Source organism: Cottoperca gobio, unplaced genomic scaffold (genome assembly GCF_900634415.1).
Source record: "Cottoperca gobio unplaced genomic scaffold, fCotGob3.1 fCotGob3_231arrow_ctg1, whole genome shotgun sequence".
NCBI lineage: Eukaryota > Metazoa > Chordata > Actinopteri > Perciformes > Bovichtidae > Cottoperca > Cottoperca gobio.
Genome location: NW_021166860.1, coordinates 153,358 through 176,559, shown reverse-complemented (window position 1 = coordinate 176,559; position 23,202 = coordinate 153,358). Strand labels below are relative to the sequence as shown.

Genomic DNA, 23,202 nt, shown 5'->3' with positions numbered 1-23,202 from the left:
AATTATTACTCGTGGAGCATCATGTGGTTTCCTCCAAAGAAAAAAACCACTAGATGTCCTCGTATCCATGATTAACAAGGGGGCAGAGTTATTCTTTATGTCGTGAACATAACGCTGATTATATTCTGTGTTTCGTTGGGTGTGAACATGAGGGATTATTCCCATGATATTAAAAACAGTCTTCAAGATCAGTGTGAAGGAAAATCCTCCTCAAGTTTCCACAGCTTTCAAAACAAGATTAAATTATTTAACGTCTCAAACTTCATCAATAAAAATTAATCAACTCAGCGACTTTAGTGACATGTTTTTAAGATCCCAAAGTGTCAGGGCCCCTGACCTTCAGCTACACACTCAACAGAAAGTGACAACGAGGTTAAACATGTATAAAGTCAGACTGTGTCTTGCTCCTCTGCAGGAGGGGGGCTGAATGCTCCACGTTGAGCAGGAAATCATCGTCTTGCTCTTCTAAATCGTACGTAGCGACGCAGAGGAAGCTCCGACAGCAGCAGGGACATCAGTGCATTAAAACACACCATGAACTGACTGCAGCATCAGATGATTCTCAGCTGCAGTCAGAGACTTTAGAAGAGTTTTATATTATATTGTGAGTCCGGCTCTGAGTTGTGTTTTCAAGCTTCTTGTTACAGAACAGACGGAGCTCCACTGAGGCGGAGGCTGTGCTCTGTTTACTTTACTCACACATATAGTTCAGGGTGCCTGAAGTCTGTAGTGTGAGAGTCTGTAATGAGAGAGTCTGTAGTGAGAGAGTCTGTAATGAGAGTCTGTAGTCTGTAGAGAGAGTCTGTAGTGAGAGAGTCTGTAGTGAAAGACTGTAGTCTGTAGTGAGAGAGTCTGTAGTGAGAGTCTGTAGTGAAAGACTGTAGTCTGTAGTGAGAGAGTCTGTAATGAGAGTCTGTAGTCTGTAGTGAGAGTCTGTAGTGAAAGACTAGTCTGTAGTGAGAGAGTCTGTAGTGAGAGAGTCTGTAGTGAGAGTCTGTAGTCTGTAGAGAGAGTTTGTAGTCTGTAGTGAGAGTCTGTAGAGAGAGTCTGTAGTGAGAGTCTGTAGTCTGTAGTGAGAGTCTGTAGTCTATAGTGAGAGTATGGAGTGAGAGTCTGTAGTGAGAGTCTGTAGAGAGAGTGTGTAGTCTGTAGTGAGAGTCTGTAGTGAGAGTCTGTAGTGAGAGTCTGTAGTCTATAGTGAGAGTATGGAGTGAGAGTCTGTAGTGAGAGTCTGAGTCTGTAGTCTGAGTCTGTAGTGAGAGTCTTTAGTCTGAGTCTGTAGAGAGTCTGTAGTCTGAGTCTGTAGTCTGAGTCTGTAGTCTGAGTCTGTAGAGAGTCTGTAGTGAGAGTCTGTAGTGAGAGTCTGTAGTCTGAGTCTGTAGTGAGAGTCTGGAAAGAGAGACTGGAGAGAGAGTCTGTAGTGAGAGTCTGTAGTGAGAGTCTGTAGTCTGTAGTGAGAGTCTAGTCTGTAGAGAGAGTCTGTAGTGAGATTCTGTAGTGAGAGTCTGTAGTCTGTAGTGAAAGTCTGTAGTGAGAGTCTGTAGTGAGAGTATGGAGTGAGAGTATGTAGTCTGTAGTGTGAGAGTCTGTAGTGAGAGTCTGTAGTCTGAGTCTGTAGTGAGAGTCTGTAGTCTGAGTCTGTAGTCTGAGTCTGTGGAGAGTCTGTAGAGAGTCTGTAGTCTGAGTCTGTAGTGAGAGTCTGTAGTGAGAGTCTGTAGTCTGAGTCTGTAGTGAGAGTCTGGAGAGAGAGTCTGTAGTGAGAGTCTGTAGTCTGAGTCTGTAGTGAGAGTCTGTAGAGAGTCTGTAGTCTGAGTCTGTAGTGAGAGTCTGTAGTGAGAGTCTGTAGTCTGAGTCTGTAGTGAGAGTCTGTAGAGAGAGTCTGTAGTCTGAGTCTGTAGTGAGAGTCTGTAGTGAGAGTCTGTAGTCTGAGTCTGTAGTGAGAGTCTGGAGAGAGAGTCTGTAGTGAGAGTCTGTAGTCTGAGTCTGTAGTGAGAGTCTGTAGAGAGAGTCTGGAGAGAGAGACTGTAGTCTGAGTCTGGAGAGAGTCTGTAGTCTGAGTCTGTAGTGAGTCTGGAGAGAGAGTCTGTAAATAAAACATGATGTATTATTACAGGTTAGGGTAAAACATTTGATCCTAGCAGTAAAATAAGTAATTAAAATGAGCTCCACGTCTACCAGCTGCAACTTTAAAGTGATGAACACATTAATGCATCAATATTTATAATCCAATAATATAATATATATTATTCTACATAATGAGTTATTTTACTTTGAGAACTGTATTTTTTTAATGCTAATACTTTTGTACTTTACTAAGTAGAATTTTGAATTCAGGACTTTTACTTGCAACAGAGTATTTCAGTAAAATCGGAATACTACCGCTGCTACCATATTTAGTTTTTTAACTGTTTACTTATTTATTATATCTCTCTTTTCTTCACTTCCTCTTGTTGTTGCGTTGTCCCTTTGTCACACTGTAAATAAAGGAATATTTTAGCTGCCGTGAAATCACTTTTACATGAGAATAAAACAGTTTGAACTGAAGAGGAGCCTGAACCTGGACAGCTGTGATTGGCCGAAGTGGTCCACTTTGGCTGCTGTAATTGGCCGAGCCTTGTTCACATTATTGGCCAAGTCTTGTTCACATTAGCTGCTGTGATTGGTCGAGCCTTGTTCACATTAGCTGCTGTGATTGGTCGAGCCTTGTTCACATTAGCTGCTGTGATTGGCCGAGCCTTGTTCACATTAGCTGCTGTGATTGGTCGAGCCTTGTTCACATTAGCTGCTGTGATTGGTCGAGCCTTGTTCACATGAGCTGCTGTGATTGGTCGAGTCTTGTTCACATGAGCTGCTGTGATTGGTCGAGCCTTGTTCACATTAGCTGCTGTGATTGGTCGAGCCTTGTTCACATGAGCTGCTGTGATTGGCCTAGCCTTGTTCACATTAGCTGCTGTGATTGGTCGAGCCTTGTTCACATTAGCTGCTGTGATTGGTCGAGCCTTGTTCACATTAGCTGCTGTGATTGGTCGAGCCTTGTTCACATTAGCTGCTGTGATTGGTCGAGCCTTGTTCACATTAGCTGCTGTGATTGGTCGAGCCTTGTTCACATTAGCTGCTGTGATTGGCTGCTCCACCCTTCCGTACATCCACACAGTGAGGTTTAGCGCACACACAGCGGAGGAGCACGGTGAGTGTAACATTAACTATTTTACAGCTAATCTTCCAGCTGTGTGACTTTATTAGTTCAATGATTAGCCTTTAAACATTTTACTGTTTCAGATGAGACACTGAAATGACTCCTGGCTTCACTTTAGTGAAATAATTATTGTGCGTAAAATAGCTTTAGCCGAGAAGCTAGTTAGATGAGTGGACTGAGTAGCTAACGACTAACTAACGAGTTACAAACTAAATGGTTTATAGTTTAAATAGTTGACTGTCTGTGTATCACTCGCGTTCAGATGTGTAGTAGTTTATCTGCATGTTAACGGAAACACAACTAGTGTCTGAAAACTCAAACGTGAGCTACATTCAATATAAAGCGAGGTTTTAGAGTTCAGCTTGATGCTAACTGGTTAGCTAACTTGCGGTGTTAGCTAAACAGTTAGCGTTAGGCGACTTAAAATGGAGTTTAATGTTTGTCAGACGAGAACTAACATTAAACTGTGAGTTGTGTGTGTGCCAGTCCTCCGTCAGTGAGTGGACAGTGTGTGTGTGGACAGTGTGTGTGTGGACAGTGTGTGTGTGTGGACAGTGTCTGATCCCTGGCTAACTCTCATCACCGTTAGCTACTATTTACCAGACGTTGCTAGCCCAATGCTAACATCTGAAGAGTCGTTATCAAGCTACTTTGTTTGTAACTGTCGCGACTTCTCAAACTTAACGTCACATTTACATCCAACTTCATTCCCCCGTTAATACCGGAGACTTCCACCGAGCATTTAAACGGTGTTACGGTCCCTGTGATTGTGAAACTAATAGCCACACCCTTCCTTTCGAAAGCAACTGCGATACAAGTCACGACAGTAAGTTTGTCTAATGTTGTGAAGCCGACATGGCACTAAAGTATTTTACAACAGACTTTTATAAAAGTTGTGAGCGTTTGTTTGTTGTCCTCCGTTAAGTTATTTGCCTCCTTCTGGCTCTGACATGATACAAGAATCTAACTGAAGAGCAGTTTGACTTAACAGAATTAAAAATAAATACAAAATGTACTTTGTTCCTGATGAGCGACAGGTTGTTCTGCAGCACGTGACCTCACCTCCTTCAGGAAGTGTGTGTAAAATATAAAGTCGTTTTTCAGGATAGACTCTTAAAGTTTTCAGTGTTTTGGTTCATTTTATGAGAATAAAAGAATAAACTCAACATGCATCTTGAAGGTAAACGTGAAACACAAGTATGGTTTACATTTTGTACTGTCTTGTCATTTGCAAGAGCTTTATCATTCAAGTGTTAATTGTTATTTTGGTGTTTTATTTTCTCTATTTGGTTTCTGCGATGCTCTTAATGGAAACAAAAGGACTTCACGGATAAGAATGAAGACAAAGGGGCACACATAAAGATGAAGAATAGACGGGTTATTCTGTACATAAGTGTCATGAAGTAGTCCTCCATCAGAAGCAGCATCATGGCTGCACATCTCTGAACCAGCTTCTGAACTGGCTGTTTTTCTAATGGAGTTTGGGAGTTAGTCCTTTCATGTTCCTATTTGTCTTGCCTTTGTGAACCAATACGCTAAACTTTACGTTTCCAGTCTCATCAGTGATCTGAATGTAAACGTTCTCCATGTCTTTATCTGTTTGTTTCATTCTGTATCTCACTTTGTGCTTTCATGCACCTACTGTGGAAGATAATTTCCCCCTTGATGAATAATAAAGGTCTTTCCTCAGGGCCAGTTTCCTGAACAGTTTGGTGCAGCCTGGTTTTTCTGGCTCCCGCCGACAGTCGGCACCTGCCCGCTGACATCGGTGTACCTGAGGATCTGCTGGAGCCCCCTCCCCAGATGTAGAGGGAGTTGTCGTGTACACAGTAGGTTCAGCTTTTTGTTTCACTGCACAGATTTAATGCGATTCATTGTTTGTGAAGTGCGGTAGATTTGACTTGTTGACTGGCATCAACACGAGCAGGTTTGGTGAAGGTTGTCAGCTCAGTAATGTTTGAGGCTCGTATCTAATCGGGTGAAGGTTTATCTGATGTCACAGCTTTGAAACGAGTTGTGACACCCACGGCGGTTTACGTAGAATGTTTCCGCTAACAAATGCATCAGGCACGCGTTGGCGTCACCCTGAGTTGCACCCCCTCGCCCTGGTAATGATTTCAGTGCCGTGGTCTCACATGCACCCTCTGATCTCCATTTTCTGTTTGTATGGTGTACTTGAGTAGAGGAGGGTCACTACAATGGCTCTTTGTGGAGAGCCTTGTGTGCCTGCCTCTCGCTGTGGGCTTCTGCTGGTGCTTCATACGTCGTCGTTAGAATTGCAAATGCCGGCTCGAGTGTGACAGAGCGGTTCTTGTGTTGTGTGTCTCAACGTTTGACCCACAGACCTGATATGATTCGTGGATTCAAAGAGGTTTGTAAATGAGACTTTTAGTGTGCATCACCCCCTCTTTGACATTTAGTCATCAAATGAAAATCACATTTGAGTTTCAGAACGGCATTTAAAACACAACAAACGCACGACTTTAAAGGCTCACGTGTTCCTCTGCATGTTTGAACTGAGATAATAATAATAATAATAATAATAATAATAATAATAATGGTTAGATGCTTAATTCAAATCTCCCATCTCTCCCATCTCTCGCTCCTCTCCCTCCTCTCCCTCCTCTCCCTTCTCTCCCTTCTCTCGCTCCTCTCCCTCCTCTCCCTCCTCTCCCTCCTCTCCCTTCTCTCGCTCCTCTCCCTCCTCTCCCTCCTCTCCCTTCTCTCCCTTCTCTCCCTTCTCTCCCTTCTCTCCCATCTCTCCCTTCTCTCGCTCCTCTCCCTCCTCTCCCTCTCTCCCTCCTCTCCCTCCTCTCCCTTCTCTCCCTCTCTCCCTTCTCTCCCTTCTCTCGCTCCTCTCCTCCTCTCCCTCCTCTCGCTTCTCTCCCTTCTCTCGCTCCTCTCCCTCCTCTCCCTTCTCTCCCTCCTCTCCCTCCTCTCCCTTCTCTCCCTTCTCTCGCTCCTCTCCCTCCTCTCCCTCCTCTCCCTTCTCTCCCTTCTCTCGCTCCTCTCCCTCCTCTCCCTCCTCTCCCTCCTCTCCCTTCTCTCCCTTCTCTCCTCTCTCCTTCTCTCCCTTCTCTCCCTTCTCTCGCTCCTCTCCCTTCTCTCCCTTCTCTCCCTTCTCTCCGCTTCTCTCGCTCCTCTCCCTCCTCTCCCTTCTCTCCCTTCTCTCCCTTCTCTCGCTCCTCTCGCTCCTCTCCCTCCTCTCCCTTCTCTCCCTTCTCGCTCCTCTCCCTTCTCTCGCTCCTCTCGCTCCTCTCCCTTCTCTCCCTTCTCTCGCTCCTCTCGCTTCTCTCGCTTCTCTCCCTTCTCTCGCTTCTCTCGCTTCTCTCCCTCCTCTCCCTTCTCTCGCTCCTCTCCCTTCTCTCCCTTCTCTCCCTTCTCTCGCTCCTCTCCCTTCTCTCCCTTCTCTCGCTCCTCTCGCTTCTCTCCCTTCTCTCCCTTCTCTCCCTTCTCTCGCTCCTCTCGCTCCTCTCCCTTCTCCCTTCTCTCGCTCCTCTCGCTTCTCTCCCTTCTCTCCCTTCTCTCCCTCCTCTCGCTCCTCTCCCTCCTCTCCCTCCTCTCCCTTCTCTCGCTTCTCTCCCTTCTCTCCCTTCTCTCCCTCCTCTCCCTCCTCTCCCTTCTCTCGCTTCTCTCCCTTCTCTCCCTTCTCTCCCTTCTCTCGCTCCTCTCGCTTCTCTCGCTTCTCTCCCTTCTCTCCCTTCTCTCGCTCCTCTCGCTCCTCTCCCTTCTCTCCCTTCTCTCGCTCCTCTCCCTCCTCTCCCTCCTCTCCCTTCTCTCGCTTCTCTCCCTTCTCTCCCTTCTCTCCCTCCTCTCCCTCCTCTCCCTTCTCTCGCTTCTCTCCCTTCTCTCCCTCCTCTCGCTCCTCTCCCTCCTCTCCCTTCTCTCCCTTCTCTCGCTTCTCTCCCTTCTCTCCCTCCTCTCCCTCCTCTCCCTCCTCTCCCTTCTCTCGCTTCTCTCGCTTCTCTCCCTTCTCTCCCTTCTCTCGCTCCTCTCCCTCCTCTCGCTTCTCTCGCTTCTCTCCCTTCTCTCCCTTCTCTCGCTCCTCTCGCTCCTCTCCCTTCTCTCCCTTCTCTCGCTCCTCTCCCTTCTCTCCCTCCTCTCGCTTCTCTCCCTTCTCTCCCTTCTCTCGCTCCTCTTCCTTCTCTCCCTTCTCTCCCTTCTCTCCCTTCTCTCCCTCCTCTCCCTCCTCTCCCTTCTCTCGCTTCTCTCCCTCCTCTCCCTCCTCTCCCTTCTCTCGCTCCTCTCGCTCCTCTCCCTTCTCTCCCTTCTCTCGCTCCTCTCCCTTCTCTCCCTCCTCTCGCTTCTCTCCCTTCTCTCCCTTCTCTCGCTCCTCTCCCTTCTCTCGCTCCTCTCGCTTCTCTCCCTTCTCTCCCTTCTCTCCCTCCTCTCGCTCCTCTCCCTCCTCTCCCTCCTCTCCCTCCTCTCCCTTCTCTCGCTTCTCTCCCTTCTCTCCCTTCTCTCCCTTCTCTCCCTTCTCTCCCTTCTCTCGCTCCTCTCCCTCCTCTCCCTCCTCTCCCTCCTCTCCCTTCTCTCGCTCCTCTCGCTCCTCTCCCTTCTCTCCCTTCTCTCGCTCCTCTCCCTTCTCTCCCTCCTCTCGCTTCTCTCCCTTCTCTCCCTTCTCTCGCTCCTCTCGCTCCTCTCCCTTCTCTCCCTTCTCTCGCTCCTCTCCCTTCTCTCCCTCCTCTCGCTTCTCTCCCTTCTCTCCCTTCTCTCGCTCCTCTCCCTTCTCTCCCTTCTCTCCCTTCTCTCCCTTCTCTCGCTCCTCTCCCTTCTCTCGCTCCTCTCCCTTCTCTCCTCTCTCCCTTCTCTCCCTTCTCTCCCTTCTCTCCCTTCTCTCGCTCCTCTCGCTCCTCTCCCTTCTCTCCCTTCTCTCCCTTCTCTCGCTTCTCTCGCTCCTCTCCCTTCTCTCCCTCCTCTCGCTTCTCTCGCTTCTCTCCCTTCTCTCGCTCCTCTCCCTTCTCTCCCTTCTCTCGCTTCTCTCCCTTCTCTCGCTCCTCTCCCTTCTCTCCCTTCTCTCCCTCCTCTCGCTCCTCTCGCTCCTCCTGTAATGAGAAGTTATTTGCAGCTCCGGACCTCGAACACACTGACTCGCACGTTCAGGCTGTATTGCACTTTATTGGCGCCACGTGTTCCGTAGGCGACGCATGTGTTACATTAACGCACATCTTTGTAAACATCTTCTGCACAATAACATTAAATAACTGCCTCACAATCAGAATTCAGTTTCCAGTTTTAATTCAGATATCCTGAATTTATTTATTTTACAGTAGTGCATTTATTTTTATTGGAATTTAGTTTTTTTAATTTCTTGTACAATGTTTTATGTTATCTTTTTATTTCTCGGGTGTTTGTTTGCACCTTTCCTCCCAGACTAATTCCTTGTTTCTGGAAACTGACTATTCTTCCTAAAAGTACTGTTGGTTCTTCTTAAATGCTTTGTCAGGTTGGAATCAGCAGCTCTGAATCTGAGGATGTTTGAATCCTGCAGCTCGTCTTCATTTGGTGTTTTTAAGGCGACGCCCCCGTCGCCATGGCAGCTGCAATCCCGTGGTAGTGGGGGGGAATCACAGCTCGTGTTTTGGCAGAGAAACACCGTTTTGATGTGCTGATGTCAGTTCTGTAGACTCACTGTAACAAGAGTTATGATGTTTAAAAGCAGAGTGTCTTGTGTCTCTTCAGACTCTTGTGCTGACCAGTGACGTCGTCCACCATGCGTGAGTACAAGCTCGTGGTTCTGGGATCGGGAGGCGTCGGGAAGTCTGCTCTGGTGAGCGATGGCCGTCGCAGTCGTGTCGTAAAATGCTTTTCTTCACATGGTTATGATGCACGTTTAAAAAAGAGAGAAATACATATTCTATAAAGTTATTAAATGTTTCAGCGCTACATAAAGTGCACTGTGTTCTGCATATGATATATTCTGGGATGTAATATTTCATAAGGTCCAGAATATAAGACATGAAACTGGATGATGACGATGAATCTTAATATTTGTGTTTATATTTTGGGATATCGTTACGATGACGTTTGATAAATTGTTTAGTGGTTTTTGATTTAATAATAAAATGTCTGGATCAGAGGTTTTGTGTTTTTCTTTGATATGTTGGGAAGAACATTTTGCAGGTGATGCTATACAAGTATAATGCTTATATATACAAGTACATGTTTTATCTTTGGATGCATCACGATAGAAACACGATAATAATATACTGTCTTGATGATTTCCTTTTGCTTCTGTCACGTTCAGACAGTCCAATTTGTGCAAGGCATATTTGTGGAGAAGTACGACCCCACAATAGAAGACTCGTACAGAAAGGTGAGTGAATATTTCAGAGGGCGCTGCGACGTGTAAACGATGCATCGGTTTCTATTTTCTCTCAAATGACTGTTTGATTCAACCCATTGATGTTTATTATAATACCGTCTGATTATTCTATTAAATCTGAATTTGGAGGAAACGCAGCTCGTCTGACATTGTAGAGGGCTTTTATTTTGAAATTCATCTGCTATTTTGAAGTGATATTGGTCCTTGTTTAAGTTTGACTTATTATTCACACAATTTAAACAAAAAATAAATGTTCAAATACAGTTTGCAGGCGGTAGTGTTAAATAAAATCTCATTAATTTATTGTCTGAATCATTAAATGAATTTGAAATGCAGCGTGTGACATTAAGTTAGTTCTGTGAATATAATGTAACTGTAGTCCTGATTATTTAGCTTTTTAACAGTCTTATAATGCTGAATTCATCCCCGGACTGCATCCCACGCAGAACACGCTGCAAATACATCCAGTGTTTTCAATACACCCCCCCCCCCCTTTTGTTTTTCTCCAACAGCAAGTGGAGGTGGACGGGCAGCAGTGCATGCTGGAGATCCTGGACACGGCTGGAACAGTAAGTGTGATGGAGATATAAATATATGTGAATATATAAATATAGAACATGCTGCTGATGCCGCTCTCTGTGGATGTGCAGGAGCAGTTCACGGCGATGAGGGATCTGTACATGAAGAACGGTCAGGGCTTTGCTCTGGTTTACTCCATCACAGCACAGTCGACCTTCAACGACCTGCAGGACCTCCGGGAGCAGATCCTGCGAGTGAAGGACACCGAGGACGTGAGTGACGAAGTCCTTCAACGAGTTCTCGTCTCTTGTTACGGTCAATGAAGTGACGAGTGTCTTAACTGTTGTGCTGTAAAACTTACGGCTGCAGCTAACGATGCATTTCATCTTTCTTCATTAGTGGTTCTATTAAATGTCTGTTCTGTCACTTCAACATGAAAGAAACGCAGCAGAAACTGAAATCAGACTTTAAATGATTAATTATCAAATCAGTTGCCGATTATTTTTCTGTCTGTCGACTTAGTGATTAGTCGACTTGGTTGCAGCTTCAGCTGTTGGTAGATTGTACTGAATGTATCAGATGTAATTAACCTTTATTGATCCAGAGCACAAGGACATACATAATAGATACATTAATAGAAGGTAAGAGGTATATAAGAATCTAAAATATATATTCTATTCTTAGCATTAAATGTTTCGAGCGCTCCTGTAACTGACCTGTCGGCTCATCTCTCCCTCATTAGAGTCTCTGTGGGAGAGAGGGCTGAGCGGGGGGGGTGTAAATGTCAGAGCTGTTAGACGCCATCTCCTGGTTCAGAGGGAGGATGTGCAGTGTGCTGAGAGCTTTATTTATTCAGAACAGGACTCAACATCTTTATTCATATCTGTCTGCGTGAAGATTTAAATACTGTAAGAACCCTCTTAATGTTTCCTTTAATCCTTCAGGTTCCAATGATCCTGGTGGGAAACAAATGTGACCTGGAGGACGAGCGTGTGGTGGGCAAGGAGCAGGGTCAGAACCTGGCCCGCCAGTGGAGCAACTGTGCCTTTTTAGAGACTTCAGCGAAATCAAAGATCAATGTTAATGAGGTGAGTCACTGTCACTGTCACTGTCACTATTACTGTTACTGGTACTGTCACTGTTACTGGTACTGTCACTGTCACTATTACTGTCACTATTACTGTCACTGTCACTGGTACTGTCACTGGTACTGTCACTGGTACTGTCACTGGTACTGTCACTGGTACTGTCACTGGTACTGTCACTGGTACTGTCACTGTCACTGGTACTGTCACTGTCACTGGTACTGTCACTGGTACTGTCACTGGTACTGTCACTGGTACTGTCACTGGTACTGTCACTGGTACTGTCACTGGTACTGTCACTGGTACTGTCACTGGTACTGTCACTGGTACTGTCACTGGTACTGTCACTGGTACTGTCACTGTCAGTGTTACTGTTACTGTCACTGTTGGTGTCACTGTTAGTGTCACTGTCACTGTCACTGTCAGTGTTGGTATCACTGTCACTGTTACTGTTAGTATCACTGTCACTGTCAGTGTCACTGTTAGTGTCACTGTCACTGTTACTGTTGGTGTCACTGTTACTGTTGGTGTCACTGTTACTGTTGGTGTCACTGGTACTGTCACTGGTACTGTCACTGGTACTGTCACTGTCACTGTTAGTGTCAGTGTCAGTGTTACTGTTACTGTCACTGTTGGTGTCACTGTTAGTGTCACTGTCACTGTCAGTGTTGGTATCACTGTCACTGTTACTGTCACTGTTACTGTTAGTGTCACTGTCACTGTTAGTGTCACTGTTAGTGTCACTGTTGGTGTCACTGTTACTGTTGGTGTCACTGTTACTGTTGGTGTCACTGTTGGTGTCACTGTTACTGTTGGTGTCACTGTCACTGTCAGTGTTGGTATCACTGTTACTGTTAGTGTCACTGTCACTGTTAGTGTCACTGTTGGTGTCACTGTTACTGTTGGTGTCACTGTTACTGTTGGTGTCACTGTTGGTGTCACTGTTACTGTTGCTGTTAGTGTCACTGTTACTGTTGGTGTCACTGTTACTGTTGGTGTCACTGTTACTGTTGGTGTCACTGTTGGTGTCACTGTTGGTGTCACTGTCACTGTTGGTGTCACTGTTGGTGTCACTGTTGGTGTCACTGTTGGTGTCACTGTTGGTGTCACTGTTGGTGTCACTGTTGGTGTCACTGTTGGTGTCACTGTCACTGTTAGTGTTACTGTCACTGTTAGTGTTACTGTCACTGTTAGTGTTACTGTCACTGTTAGTGTTACTGTCACTGTCACTGTTGGTGTCACTGTCACTGTTGGTGTCACTGTTAGTTTTGGTGTCACTGTTAGTGTCACTGTTGGTGTCACTGTCACTGTTGGTGTCACTGTCACTGTTGGTGTCACTGTCACTGTTGGTGTCACTGTTAGTGTCACTGTTACTGTTAGTGTCACTGTTAGTGTCACTGTCACTGTTAGTGTCACTGTTAGTATCATTGTTAGTGTCACTGTCACTGTTACTGTTACTGTTACTGTCACTGTTACTGTCACTGTTACTGTCACTGTTACTGTCACTGTTAGTGTCACTGTTACTGTCACTGTTAGTGTCACTGTTACTGTTAGTGTTAGTGTCACTGTTAGTGTCACTGTTAGTGTCACTGTTAGTGTCACTGTTAGTGTCACTGTTAGTGTCACTGTCACTGTTACTGTCACTGTTACTGTCACTGTTACTGTTACTGTCACTGTTACTGTCACTGTCAGTGTTAGTGTCACTGTCACTGTCACTGTCACTGTTACTGTCACTGTTACTGTCACTGTTAGTGTCACTGTCACTGTTGGTGTCACTGTCGCTGTTACTGTCACTGTCACTGTTACTGTCACTGTCACTGTTACTGTCACTGTTACTGTCACTGTTAGTGTCACTGTCGCTGTTACTGTCGCTGTTACTGTCGCTGTTACTGTCGCTGTTACTGTCGCTGTTACTGTCGCTGTTACTGTCGCTGTTACTGTCGCTGTTACTGTCACTGTTACTGTCACTGTCACTGTTAGTGTCACTGTCACTGTTGGTGTCACTGTTAGTTTTGGTGTCACTGTCACTGTTGGTGTCACTGTCACTGTTGGTGTCACTGTCACTGTTAGTGTCACTGTCACTGTTGCTGTTAGTGTCACTGTTACTGTTAGTGTCACTGTTACTGTTAGTGTTAGTGTCACTGTCACTGTTGGTGTCACTGTTAGTGTCACTGTTAGTTTTGGTATCACTGTTGGTGTTACTGTTAGTGTTAGTGTCACTGTCACTGTCACTGTCAGTGTCAGTGTCAGTGTCACTGTCAGTGTCACTGTCACTGTTAGTGTCACTGTCACTGTTGGTGTCACTGTCAGTGTTGGTGTCACTGTCAGTGTTGGTATCACTGTCACTGTTAGTGTCACTGTCACTGTTAGTGTCACTGTTGGTGTCACTGTTACTGTTGGTGTCACTGTTACTGTTGGTGTCACTGTTACTGTTGCTGTTAGTGTCACTGTTACTGTTAGTGTCACTGTTACTGTTGGTGTCACTGTTAGTGTCACTGTTAGTTTTGGTATCACTGTTGGTGTTACTGTTAGTGTCACTGTCACTGTCACTGTCAGTGTCACTGTCACTGTCAGTGTCACTGTCACTGTCAGTGTCACTGTCAGTGTCACTGTCACTGTCAGTGTCACTGTCAGTGTCACTGTCACTGTCAGTGTCACTGTCAGTGTCACTGTCACTGTCAGTGTCACTGTCAGTGTCAGTGTCACTGTCAGTGTCACTGTCAGTGTCAGTGTGTCACTGTCAGTGTTAGTGTCACTGTCACTGTCAGTGTTGGTATCACTGTCACTGTTACTGTTAGTGTCACTGTCACTGTTGGTGTCACTGTTACTGTTGGTGTCACTGTTACTGTTGGTGTCACTGTTACTGTTGGTGTCACTGTTACTGTTGGTGTCACTGTTACTGTTGGTGTCACTGTTACTGTTGGTGTCACTGTCACTGTTGGTGTCACTGTCACTGTTGGTGTCACTGTCACTGTTGGTGTCACTGTTAGTGTCACTGTTAGTCACTGTTAGTGTCACTGTCACTGTTAGTGTCACTGTCACTGTTAGTGTCACTGTCACTGTTAGTGTCACTGTCACTGTTAGTGTCACTGTTACTGTTAGTGTTAGTGTCACTGTTAGTGTTGCTGTCACTGTTGGTGTCACTGTCACTGTTGGTGTCACTGTCACTGTTAGTGTCACTGTTGGTGTCACTGTCACTGTTGGTGTTAGTGTCACTGTCACTGTTGGTATCACTGTTGGTGTCACTGTTACTGTTAGTGTCACTGTTAGTGTCACTGTTACTGTTGGTGTCACTGTTACATAATTCTGTCAAAGTCTTTTAAACGTGTTCAGTTCTCCAGGAAACCTTGCGATGCTTGAAACAGACTTTTGAAATATGAAGATAAAACTTCTGAGATTAAAGTCTCAGCACATCGTGTGTGTGAGGATCCACCTCATCACACACATTTCCATACATCCCATAATAAACTCTACAGTTTGAGAGATTTGCTGAAACGACGTCGGTGACTTTGAGACGTTTGTTCTGTGATCGCTGGAGTTAAATGTGAAACCCTGAACTTTGTCTCGTAGATTTTCTATGATCTGGTGAGACAGATCAACAGGAAAACACCGATGGAGAAGAAGAAGACAAAAAAGAAGTCCAATTGCACGCTGCTCTAAAGACGGCGCCTGCAGCTCCAGGTGAGGGGGGGTGGGGCCTGCAGCTCTAGGTGAGGGGGGGTGGGGCCTGCAGCTCTAGTTGAGGGGGGGTGGGGCCTGCAGCTCTAGTTGAGGGGGGGTGGGGCCTGCAGCTCTAGGTGAGGGGGGGTGGGGCCTGCAGCTCTAGGTGAGGGGGGGCGGGGGCACCTGCAGCTCATGAAAGTATCTCCACCTGCTGGTGTTGTAATTGTACTTTAATATTACATGCTGCATATTCTGCCCCTTTCTTTGTTTTATTAATACACAGTTCTAATGTATACAGTAGTACAACAATAAAACAGTTTAATAGAATATTATTATTATTATAATATTGTTATCCATACACCACTTTTGTAGCAATATTTCTTTCCCCATATATCTGCTGAAGTTGACTGTAAATCCAACTTTTAAAGCTTATTTTAATTTTAAACATAAATGACACAGTGCAGGTTAAATGCAGGAATAATAAATGTGCATGTAATAGTTCATGTTCATCTTCATCTTCTTCTTGCAGCATCGTGTAATGAAGTGTTTCCAGAGGATCGAGCTGCGTTCAAGTCTCCAGAGAAACTTCTGCTTTTAATAGTGAAGAAATCCACATTTGTTTTGTATCGTCGGCCTGACAACCGTTTGTTTTTATTAGTGTTCTCCTCCACGGTGTCTTTCTGAGACCACGGGTTTAAATCCAGTTATTGCAACTAAAATGTTTTTATTAAATAACATCGTTTTGTGACGTTTGCAAGAAGAAACGTGTGAAATGTTCTCGTACGTTTGTGCACTAACCGTGTGCACAGATGCATCATGGTCCAGAAGTTGCTCGCTCCTGCTGACGGGGATGTGCGTCGATAACATCTTTCCTAAGTGACTTTGTTTGTTATTGAGCTGCAAGCCTTCCATATTTCCCATAATATATTCTACTTCCATTTTTGCATAATAAAGCTAAGGAGCTTAGTGTCTTACAGACTGAAGGGACGTCGTGCTGAACATGTGTTGAACTCACGACGTTGCTTCAGATCGTTTTACAGCTTTTATGAATGATTAAATTTTAGTACATTTTCATTATTTTCGTCTTGATTCTTATCGTCCGAGTGTTAAAGGATTATAGAAATGGGGAAATTATTCTAGATGTTTTTAGGACTTGTCTTTTTATATTAGAAGTTGAACCTCTGATAACGTGTTGCCATAGAAACGCATGAATCCTGTTTCTCATCTTCACATCTGGAGCAGAATTGAACTTTTACTGTTTCCAGCAGTTTGGGACAAACACCTGCTGTTTCCATGGTTACCTGCTCAACTATACAAAACAATTCCCCCTTTTAATATTAATATACAGAAATATATTTCATAACAAAGGCCTTTCATGTCATTACTCGTGTTTTTCTTGTGTAAGTAAAACAAAGTATCAAAATAAGAATGAATAAATGAAGCGCTTCAGAAGAAGGAAAGAAAACATCAGTTTTATTTAACACAATATGAAGAAGAGGTTTAAGAACTAAAGCTTGAAATGTAACAAAGTGTTTCCTGTTTCTGAGCGGAGGCGCAGAAACCAGAGTGCTGATCCTCAGAGCGACGTGAGAAGAAGTATTCACATCCTTTACTGCAGTATCAACACTGGTACTACTGGTACTGCAGTATCAGCACTGGTACTACTGGTACTGCAGTATAATCACTGGTACTGCAGTATCAGCACTGGTACTGCAGGATAAGCACTGGTACCACTGGTACTGCAGGATAAGCACTGGTACTGCAGGATAAGCACTGGTACTGCAGTATAAGCACTGGTACTGCAGGATAAGCACTGGTACCACTGGTACTGCAGGATAAGCACTGGTACTGCAGGATAAGCACTGGTACTGCAGTATAAGCACTGGTACCACTGGTACTGCAGGATAAGCACTGGTACTGCAGGATAAGCACTGGTACCACTGGTACTGCAGGATAAGCACTGGTACCACTGGTACTGCCGTATCAGCACTGGTACTACTGGTACTGCAGTATCAGCACTGGTACTGCAGTATAAGCACTGGTACTGCAGTATCAGCACTGGTACTGCAGTATCAGCACTGGTACTGCTGGATAAGCACTGGTACTGCTGGATAAGCACTGGTACTGCAGGATAAGCACTGGTACTGCTGGATAAGCACTGGTACCACTGGTACTGCAGGATAAGCACTGGTACTGCAGGATAAGCACTGGTACCACTGGTACTGCAGGATAAGCACTGGTACCACTGGTACTGCAGGATAAGCACTGGTACTGCAGTATAAGCACTGGTACTGCAGGATAAGTACTGGTACCACTGGTACTGCAGGATAAGCACTGGTACTGCAGTATAAGCACTGGTACTGCTGGATAAGCACTGGTACCACTGGTACTGCAGGATAAGCACTGGTACTGCAGGATAAGCACTGGTACCACTGGTACTGCAGGATAAGCACTGGTACCACTGGTACTGCAGGATAAGCACTGGTACTGCAGTATAAGCACTGGTACTGCAGGATAAGCACTGGTACTGCAGGATAAGCACTGGTACTGCAGGATAAGCACTGGTACTGCAGTATAAGCACTGGTACTGCAGGATAAGCACTGGTACTACTGGTACTGCACTGAAATACTCCTGCAGAGGTTCTCCTCCACAGAAACACTTTCTGCCTTTTTGTTTTTCTTATGAAGCTAAATATGAATTTAACTTATATATAATATATATATATATATATAATCATCCTGTGACTAGGATACTAGTATAGATTATATAAGTACATTATTATGAATGTAAGAGCTCGTTGAATATTAACTAATGATTATTTTCATTTATTATTAATCTTTAGTGATCGGAGATGACGAACAAACATTTCCGAGCCCAAAGAGAAACCTTCACGATGTTTTGTTTAAACCTTCACGATGTTTTGTTTAAACCTTCACGATGTTTTTAATCAATGGTGCAAAACATAAATACAAATGATTCAAAGTGAAGCAAAAAATCTGAAACCATGAAAAATGACTCAAAATATCAAAACAGTTTTATTAAATTATCTCAGTTTATTGTTTCAACTGTTGAGTTTAATTTATAAGAAAACATTTTATAAACTTATGTACATCTATATGTTTTGTATGCAAAAATACTGAAACATTTTTACATCAATAAACAATGTAAAATGCTAAAGATTAAAACTTGTAGTTTTCCTTTTTTCTTTTCATAAAGTTTATATTATATTTGTGTTAACGTTATTGGTAAACATTGATCAGTTATGTTGCAGCTCATTTTAAATACTTTATATAACTTTTGAGTCTTTTATAGCTTTTATTATGTTTGATATACTTCTAATTATTTATTTATCTTATATATGTACTCTAAGTGTCTGTACAACACACACACTTCTGTGTGAGTGATAATAATAATAATATATCATTACTCATCTTGTATTATTAGTCTGCTATAAAGTAGCAGAAAGTTTGATGCTTAAAGTTATTAAATGTATTTTCACAGACATAAATCACAAAGTGATTATATTAAAAACATAAAAGAGACACGTGCATGTTTAAAGAGTAATACTAGAATCACAGAATAAATACATAAACATTATTAAATGTCTTTATCAGCTGGGTTATTGATATTATTAGATTTAGTGTCGTAATCTGAGTACTTCTTCCACACAGCAGGAGGGTTCCTGAAGGCCCCCTGCATGAGCTCGTGCTACCTGCGCACGCATATACACGCGAACACCTGAGGCCGCAGCTGCACACACTCGTCCCAGCAGAAGCTGCAGCTTTAATATCGTCGCAATTAAAATCCTATTTCTCTGAATTATCGGCGCTGATCGATGAGCGGCGGTGACTCCCCCATCTGGCCCCCCCTCCTCCCTCCCTCCCTCTCACGCATGCATACAGACCGACAGGCTACGCGACCCCCCCCTCCCTTCCATCATTTTCCCATCTCTTACTCACTCTCTTTCCTACAACAAACATGGCCGCGAAATCTGACGGTGCACCCGCTTCTCCACGGAGCGACCTCCCTCCCCCCGAGTGTCTCTCCCGGACGGACCCGCGGCCCGCCCGGCAGCGCGCCGCCGAGCAGCGCTACTCGCTCCCGGACTGCTGCTGGACGCTGTGCGCCCTCTTGGTGTTCTTCTCGGACGGGGCCTCAGACCTGTGGCTGGCCGCGGACTACTACCTCCGGAGGGACTACTGGTGCTTCGCTCTGACTCTGGTCTTTGTGATAATCCCGTCCGTGGTGGTGCAAGTGTTGAGCTTCCGATGGTTCGCCTACGATTTCTCGGAGACCGTCGACAGCGGCACGGCAGCGGCCGCCGTGGTGGCGGCGTCGGGCGCGGAGGAGGGCGACTTCAGCACCAAGGACAGCGGCGAGCGGGGCGCTGGCCGCGCCGCCGCGGCGGCCGGGGTGCTACCGGGACCGGGCACCGGGGGAGGAGCCCGGGGCTGCTGCAGAGCTCTCGTGTGGCTCCTCCAGGCCGTCATTCACATCTTTCAGCTGGCTCAGGTCTGGAGGTAAGCCCGAATATAAGGAGGGGAAACTACACGTTCTGCTTTGTGTGTGTGTGTGTGTGTGTGTGTGTGTGTGTGTGTGTGTGTGTGTGTGTGAGAGACTCCCTGTCGCTAAACGCTTATGAAACGTGATCATTAAGGAGCTCTGTGCACAAAATGCCAGAATGTCTTTTTGTATTGTTTGACGTTTCTCTCCAGCTTAGGAAGGGAGCATTTATAGACTCCGCCTCCCCCCCCCCCCCCCCCCCCCCCCCCCTAAAACCCAACCCCACCCCCCCTTGTGCTTTTAGGTCAATCATCTCCCGGGAACATCATCAACTCATCCACACCAATCGCCTTATATAGAACATTAAAAACTCCCTTTGTTTCTGTTATTAACTATTTTCACTTCTCAGCTCGAGGCTCTTATGTTTTGCAAAATCCATATTCTCAGATGTCCCAGCAGTTTGTAGCTCTGTGGTCTCAGCACCAATGTGTTTGATTACTGTGAGACACAAAGCAGCAGGGAGCAGCAGGGAGCAGCAGCGGGTCTGTAGGTCAGTGGGGGTTTTAAGTGCCCTGATGGGCTCTGACAGCAGGCAGCTGAACTGTGCTGGGGGGGAACCGGAGGACAACTTGTGTTTTATTAGACTGTAAAGCTTCAAGGATTAGTCGAATAAAACCCCCAAAATATTCCATTTTAAAGATTGAAAACATTGAAAGCTTTATCGTCAGCTGCAATGAACCTGCATGTTAAACCTGCGAGTGCCACAGAAAGTAATAAAGAAATAAAATAGTGCAGGACACATAATGGTGCAAGTGAAATGTGTACATGTAGAACAGAACAAGATAAAACAATGTTTTAGATTCTGTAATAATATCAAATACGTGGATTCAGAGCTGGAACTAGTGCTGGATGTTTATAAAAGTAGCACAGGCTTGAATATTAAATTGAAAACAGCTGTAGCTAACATGCTAACATCTGCTTAGTGATGTTAGCATGTTAGCATGCTAGCTGGCCCGTGTGTTTGCAGGGTAACATCAGTGTTGTGTATTAAATATACATTTACTGTAATGTGTCTTTGTTATGTTTACATTACAACTTTGTAAACATAATGAATCACGAGGATAAAGATTCAAACATCCACCAACAGTTTAACTTCAGCCTCCTGCAGTCACAGGATGTTTTATTCTCCGTCTTTGTGAAGCTCAAAGAAGTAATAAAGTTTATCGTCTGGGACTCTGGAGCTCAGTGTTGTAGCTTAATAACCTCGACTGTAACGTGATTGGTTGATGACTGATCTTTAAGATCCACTTCCAGGTCGCTTTAATTCAGAATCAAAAATCTTCTTTGTTGTGGAAGAAGTACTAAGATCCTTTACTTCAGAGCAGTAAGTATAGTAAAAGGATATACATTGTGTATAGATATATGTATATATAATGTGTACTATATACATTTTATTGGTATAATATTAAAAAAACAAGTCCAATAAACAATTATCTCACATGAGAACATTTGATAGAATAAATAAACATCGCCCAGCCTCTTGTGACATATCATGTAAGAGTTGATCTCCGGCAGGAAGTGGAGTTTCAACGCATCAATAAGAAGCGCGGCGTCACCAAGTGCGACTCGGATCTCTTCGTTCGTAGCGACGATAAAAAGAACCGAATCGTTAGTGAACAGAATCAGAGTCCGGTTTAAGCAGGTTTTCACAAACAAGGATTTAGCTTTAGTGTGTTGGAGCATTAATTACATGAATTAAAATGTAACAATAAAAGCAAATATTGAAAGAAAAAATACTTAAATATACTAAAAATATTATAAATAACTCTGAATATAATACAATAAAAATATGTTCCAGATATCTAAATTAAAAGTGGAAGAGCTGTCTCTGTGGTCTCCCTCTTCCTGCCTCTCCGGGTAATATATATTGATTCCTTATTCCTCTTTAGACCACAATGTGTGTGTGTGTGTGTGTGTGTGTGTGTGTGTGTGGTGTGTGTGTGTGTGGTGTGTGAGTGAGTGAGTGAGTGAGTGTGTGTGTGTGTGTGTGTGTGTGTGTGTGTGTGTGTGTGTGTGTGTGTGTGTGTGTGTGTGTGAGTGAGTGTGTCCAGGAGCACATTAAAACATCGTGGCGGCACAGAATTACCGGTAATGCCATTAAAGCTGCCGCTGCCTCTCAGATCAGCGCGTGTGCACCTTTAAGAGGGTTACCAGCCTCAGCTGTAAACTGATCCATCACTGATACCTGTCAGTCAGGTGAGCCGGTCAACGTGGGCCGGCTGCCACAATTAAATGTTGGCGCAGAAGAGACGGGTTGTGTTACAGAGTGTGTGTGTGTGTGTGTGTGTGTGTGTGTGTGTGTGTGTGTGTGTGTATGCTCTATTTTCTCAGTGTGTTACCTCCCAGGCTCTCTGTGCAGCGGGGAGCAGAAAGAAGGTTACACCAACTCCTTCGTGGCTCACTGGGCGTGTTGTCATCCCGTTACTCCGACCCTCCTCCCCGAGGCGATTGCTGACACATTTATATCTTCAGTGAATAGAAGGTTGAGAGTTAAAGGTCCCCCCCCTCTTCTGTTTCAAACACTGAGCTGCCTGTTTAATGATTTAAGTTATTGACTCTCAGATAGGTTGGGTTGGGGGTTACAACACATTTGTGCAGAAATATGTTTGCCACAGTGGAAGCTAGTGAAGCTGTGTGTCTACAGAAGGATGTGTGTTTGTTATACAAGGTCATCACAGAGCAAGAGGGGGGGGCTGCATGTCAGCAGAGCTCAGGAGTTCAACAACAAGGTTTATAGCGAGCTTTAACCTTCAATGTGAAGACGGAGAGAGCATTTATCTTCTCATATATGGCTGTCTCTGCACAGAGCTGAGCAGAGGAGCAATAACTGCTGACGTCTCAGAGCGTCATTAAAGACTTCTGATGTCTCAGAGCGTCATTAAAGACTTCTGAGTCTCAGAGCGTCATTAAAGACTTCTGATGTCTCAGAGCGTCATTAAAGACTTCTGACGTCTCAGAGCGTCATTAAAGACTTCTGACGTCTCAGAGCGTCATTAAGACTTCTGATGTCTCAGAGCGTCATTAAAGACTTCTGATGTCTCAGAGCGCCAATAAAGACTTCTGACGTCTCAGAGCGTCATTAAAGACTTCTGATGTCTCAGAGCGTCATTAAAGACTTCTGATGTCTCAGAGTCCTCAATAAAGACTTCTGATGTCTCAGAGCGTCATTAAAGACTTCTGATGTCTCAGAGTCTCAATAAAGACTTCTGACGTCTCAGAGCGTCAATAAAGACTTCTGACGTCTCAGAGAGTCATTAAAGACTTCTGACGTCTCAGAGCGTCAATAAAGACTTCTGACGTCTCAGAGCGTCAATAAAGACTTCTGACGTCTCAGAGCGTCAATAAAGACTTCTGACGTCTCAGAGCGTCATTAAGACTTCTGATGTCTCAGAGTCTCAATAAAGACTTCTGATGTCTCAGAGCGTCATTAAAGACTTCTGATGTCTCAGAGTCTCAATAAAGACTTCTGATGTCTCAGAGCGTCATTAAAGACTTCTGATGTCTCAGAGTCTCAATAAAACTTCTGACGTCCTCAGAGCGTCAATAAAGACTTCTGATGTCTCAGAGCGTCCAATAAAGACTTCTGATGTCTCAGAGCGTCATTAAAGACTTCTGATGTCTCAGAGCGTCATTAAAGACTTCTGACGTCTCAGAGCGTCAATAAAGACTTCTGACGTCCCAGAGCGTCAAAAAAGACTTCTGACGTCCCAGAGCATCAATAAAGACTTCTGACGTCCCAGAGCGTCATTAAAGACTTCCGATGTCTCAGAGCGTCATTAAAGACTTTCTGATTTCTCAGAGCGTCATTAAAGACTTCTGATGTCTCAGAGCCTCAATAACGACTTCTGAT

General features: G+C 44.6%; 2 protein-coding genes and 1 pseudogene across 4 annotated transcripts in view; all 3 read left to right on the top strand.

Annotated features, from left to right (window-relative positions):
- Positions 1-3,052: 3,052 nt before the first annotated feature.
- On the top strand, positions 3,053-15,865 carry LOC115004964 (ras-related protein Rap-1A). 3 transcript variants are annotated; one of them, XM_029426725.1, is made up of 9 exons: positions 3,053-3,187; positions 4,887-5,025; positions 8,879-8,966; positions 9,444-9,512; positions 10,034-10,090; positions 10,172-10,312; positions 10,985-11,128; positions 14,696-14,806; positions 15,318-15,865. In XM_029426725.1, the coding sequence occupies exons 3-8, from the start codon at positions 8,910-8,912 to the stop codon at positions 14,783-14,785; spliced, it is 558 nt and encodes a 185-aa protein (XP_029282585.1). In that variant the 5' UTR covers positions 3,053-3,187; positions 4,887-5,025; positions 8,879-8,909; the 3' UTR covers positions 14,786-14,806; positions 15,318-15,865. The 3 variants fall into 3 exon arrangements, with proteins under 3 accessions (XP_029282585.1, XP_029282586.1, XP_029282587.1); XM_029426726.1 differs by having other exon boundaries at positions 3,105-3,187; positions 4,875-5,025; XM_029426727.1 differs by lacking the exon at positions 3,053-3,187 and adding an exon at positions 3,228-4,022.
- A 2,097-nt stretch (positions 15,866-17,962) lies between these two features.
- Positions 17,963-19,346, top strand: LOC115004965 (XK-related protein 7 pseudogene; annotated as a pseudogene).
- Positions 19,347-20,095: 749 nt separating this feature from the next.
- Positions 20,096-23,202, top strand: part of LOC115004967 (DNA (cytosine-5)-methyltransferase 3C-like) — an 11,322-nt gene continuing 8,215 nt past the window's right edge. The window contains 2 exon segments of the mRNA XM_029426729.1: positions 20,096-20,104; positions 20,868-20,979. Of these exon segments, the coding sequence (XP_029282589.1) occupies positions 20,096-20,104; positions 20,868-20,979 (121 nt within the window).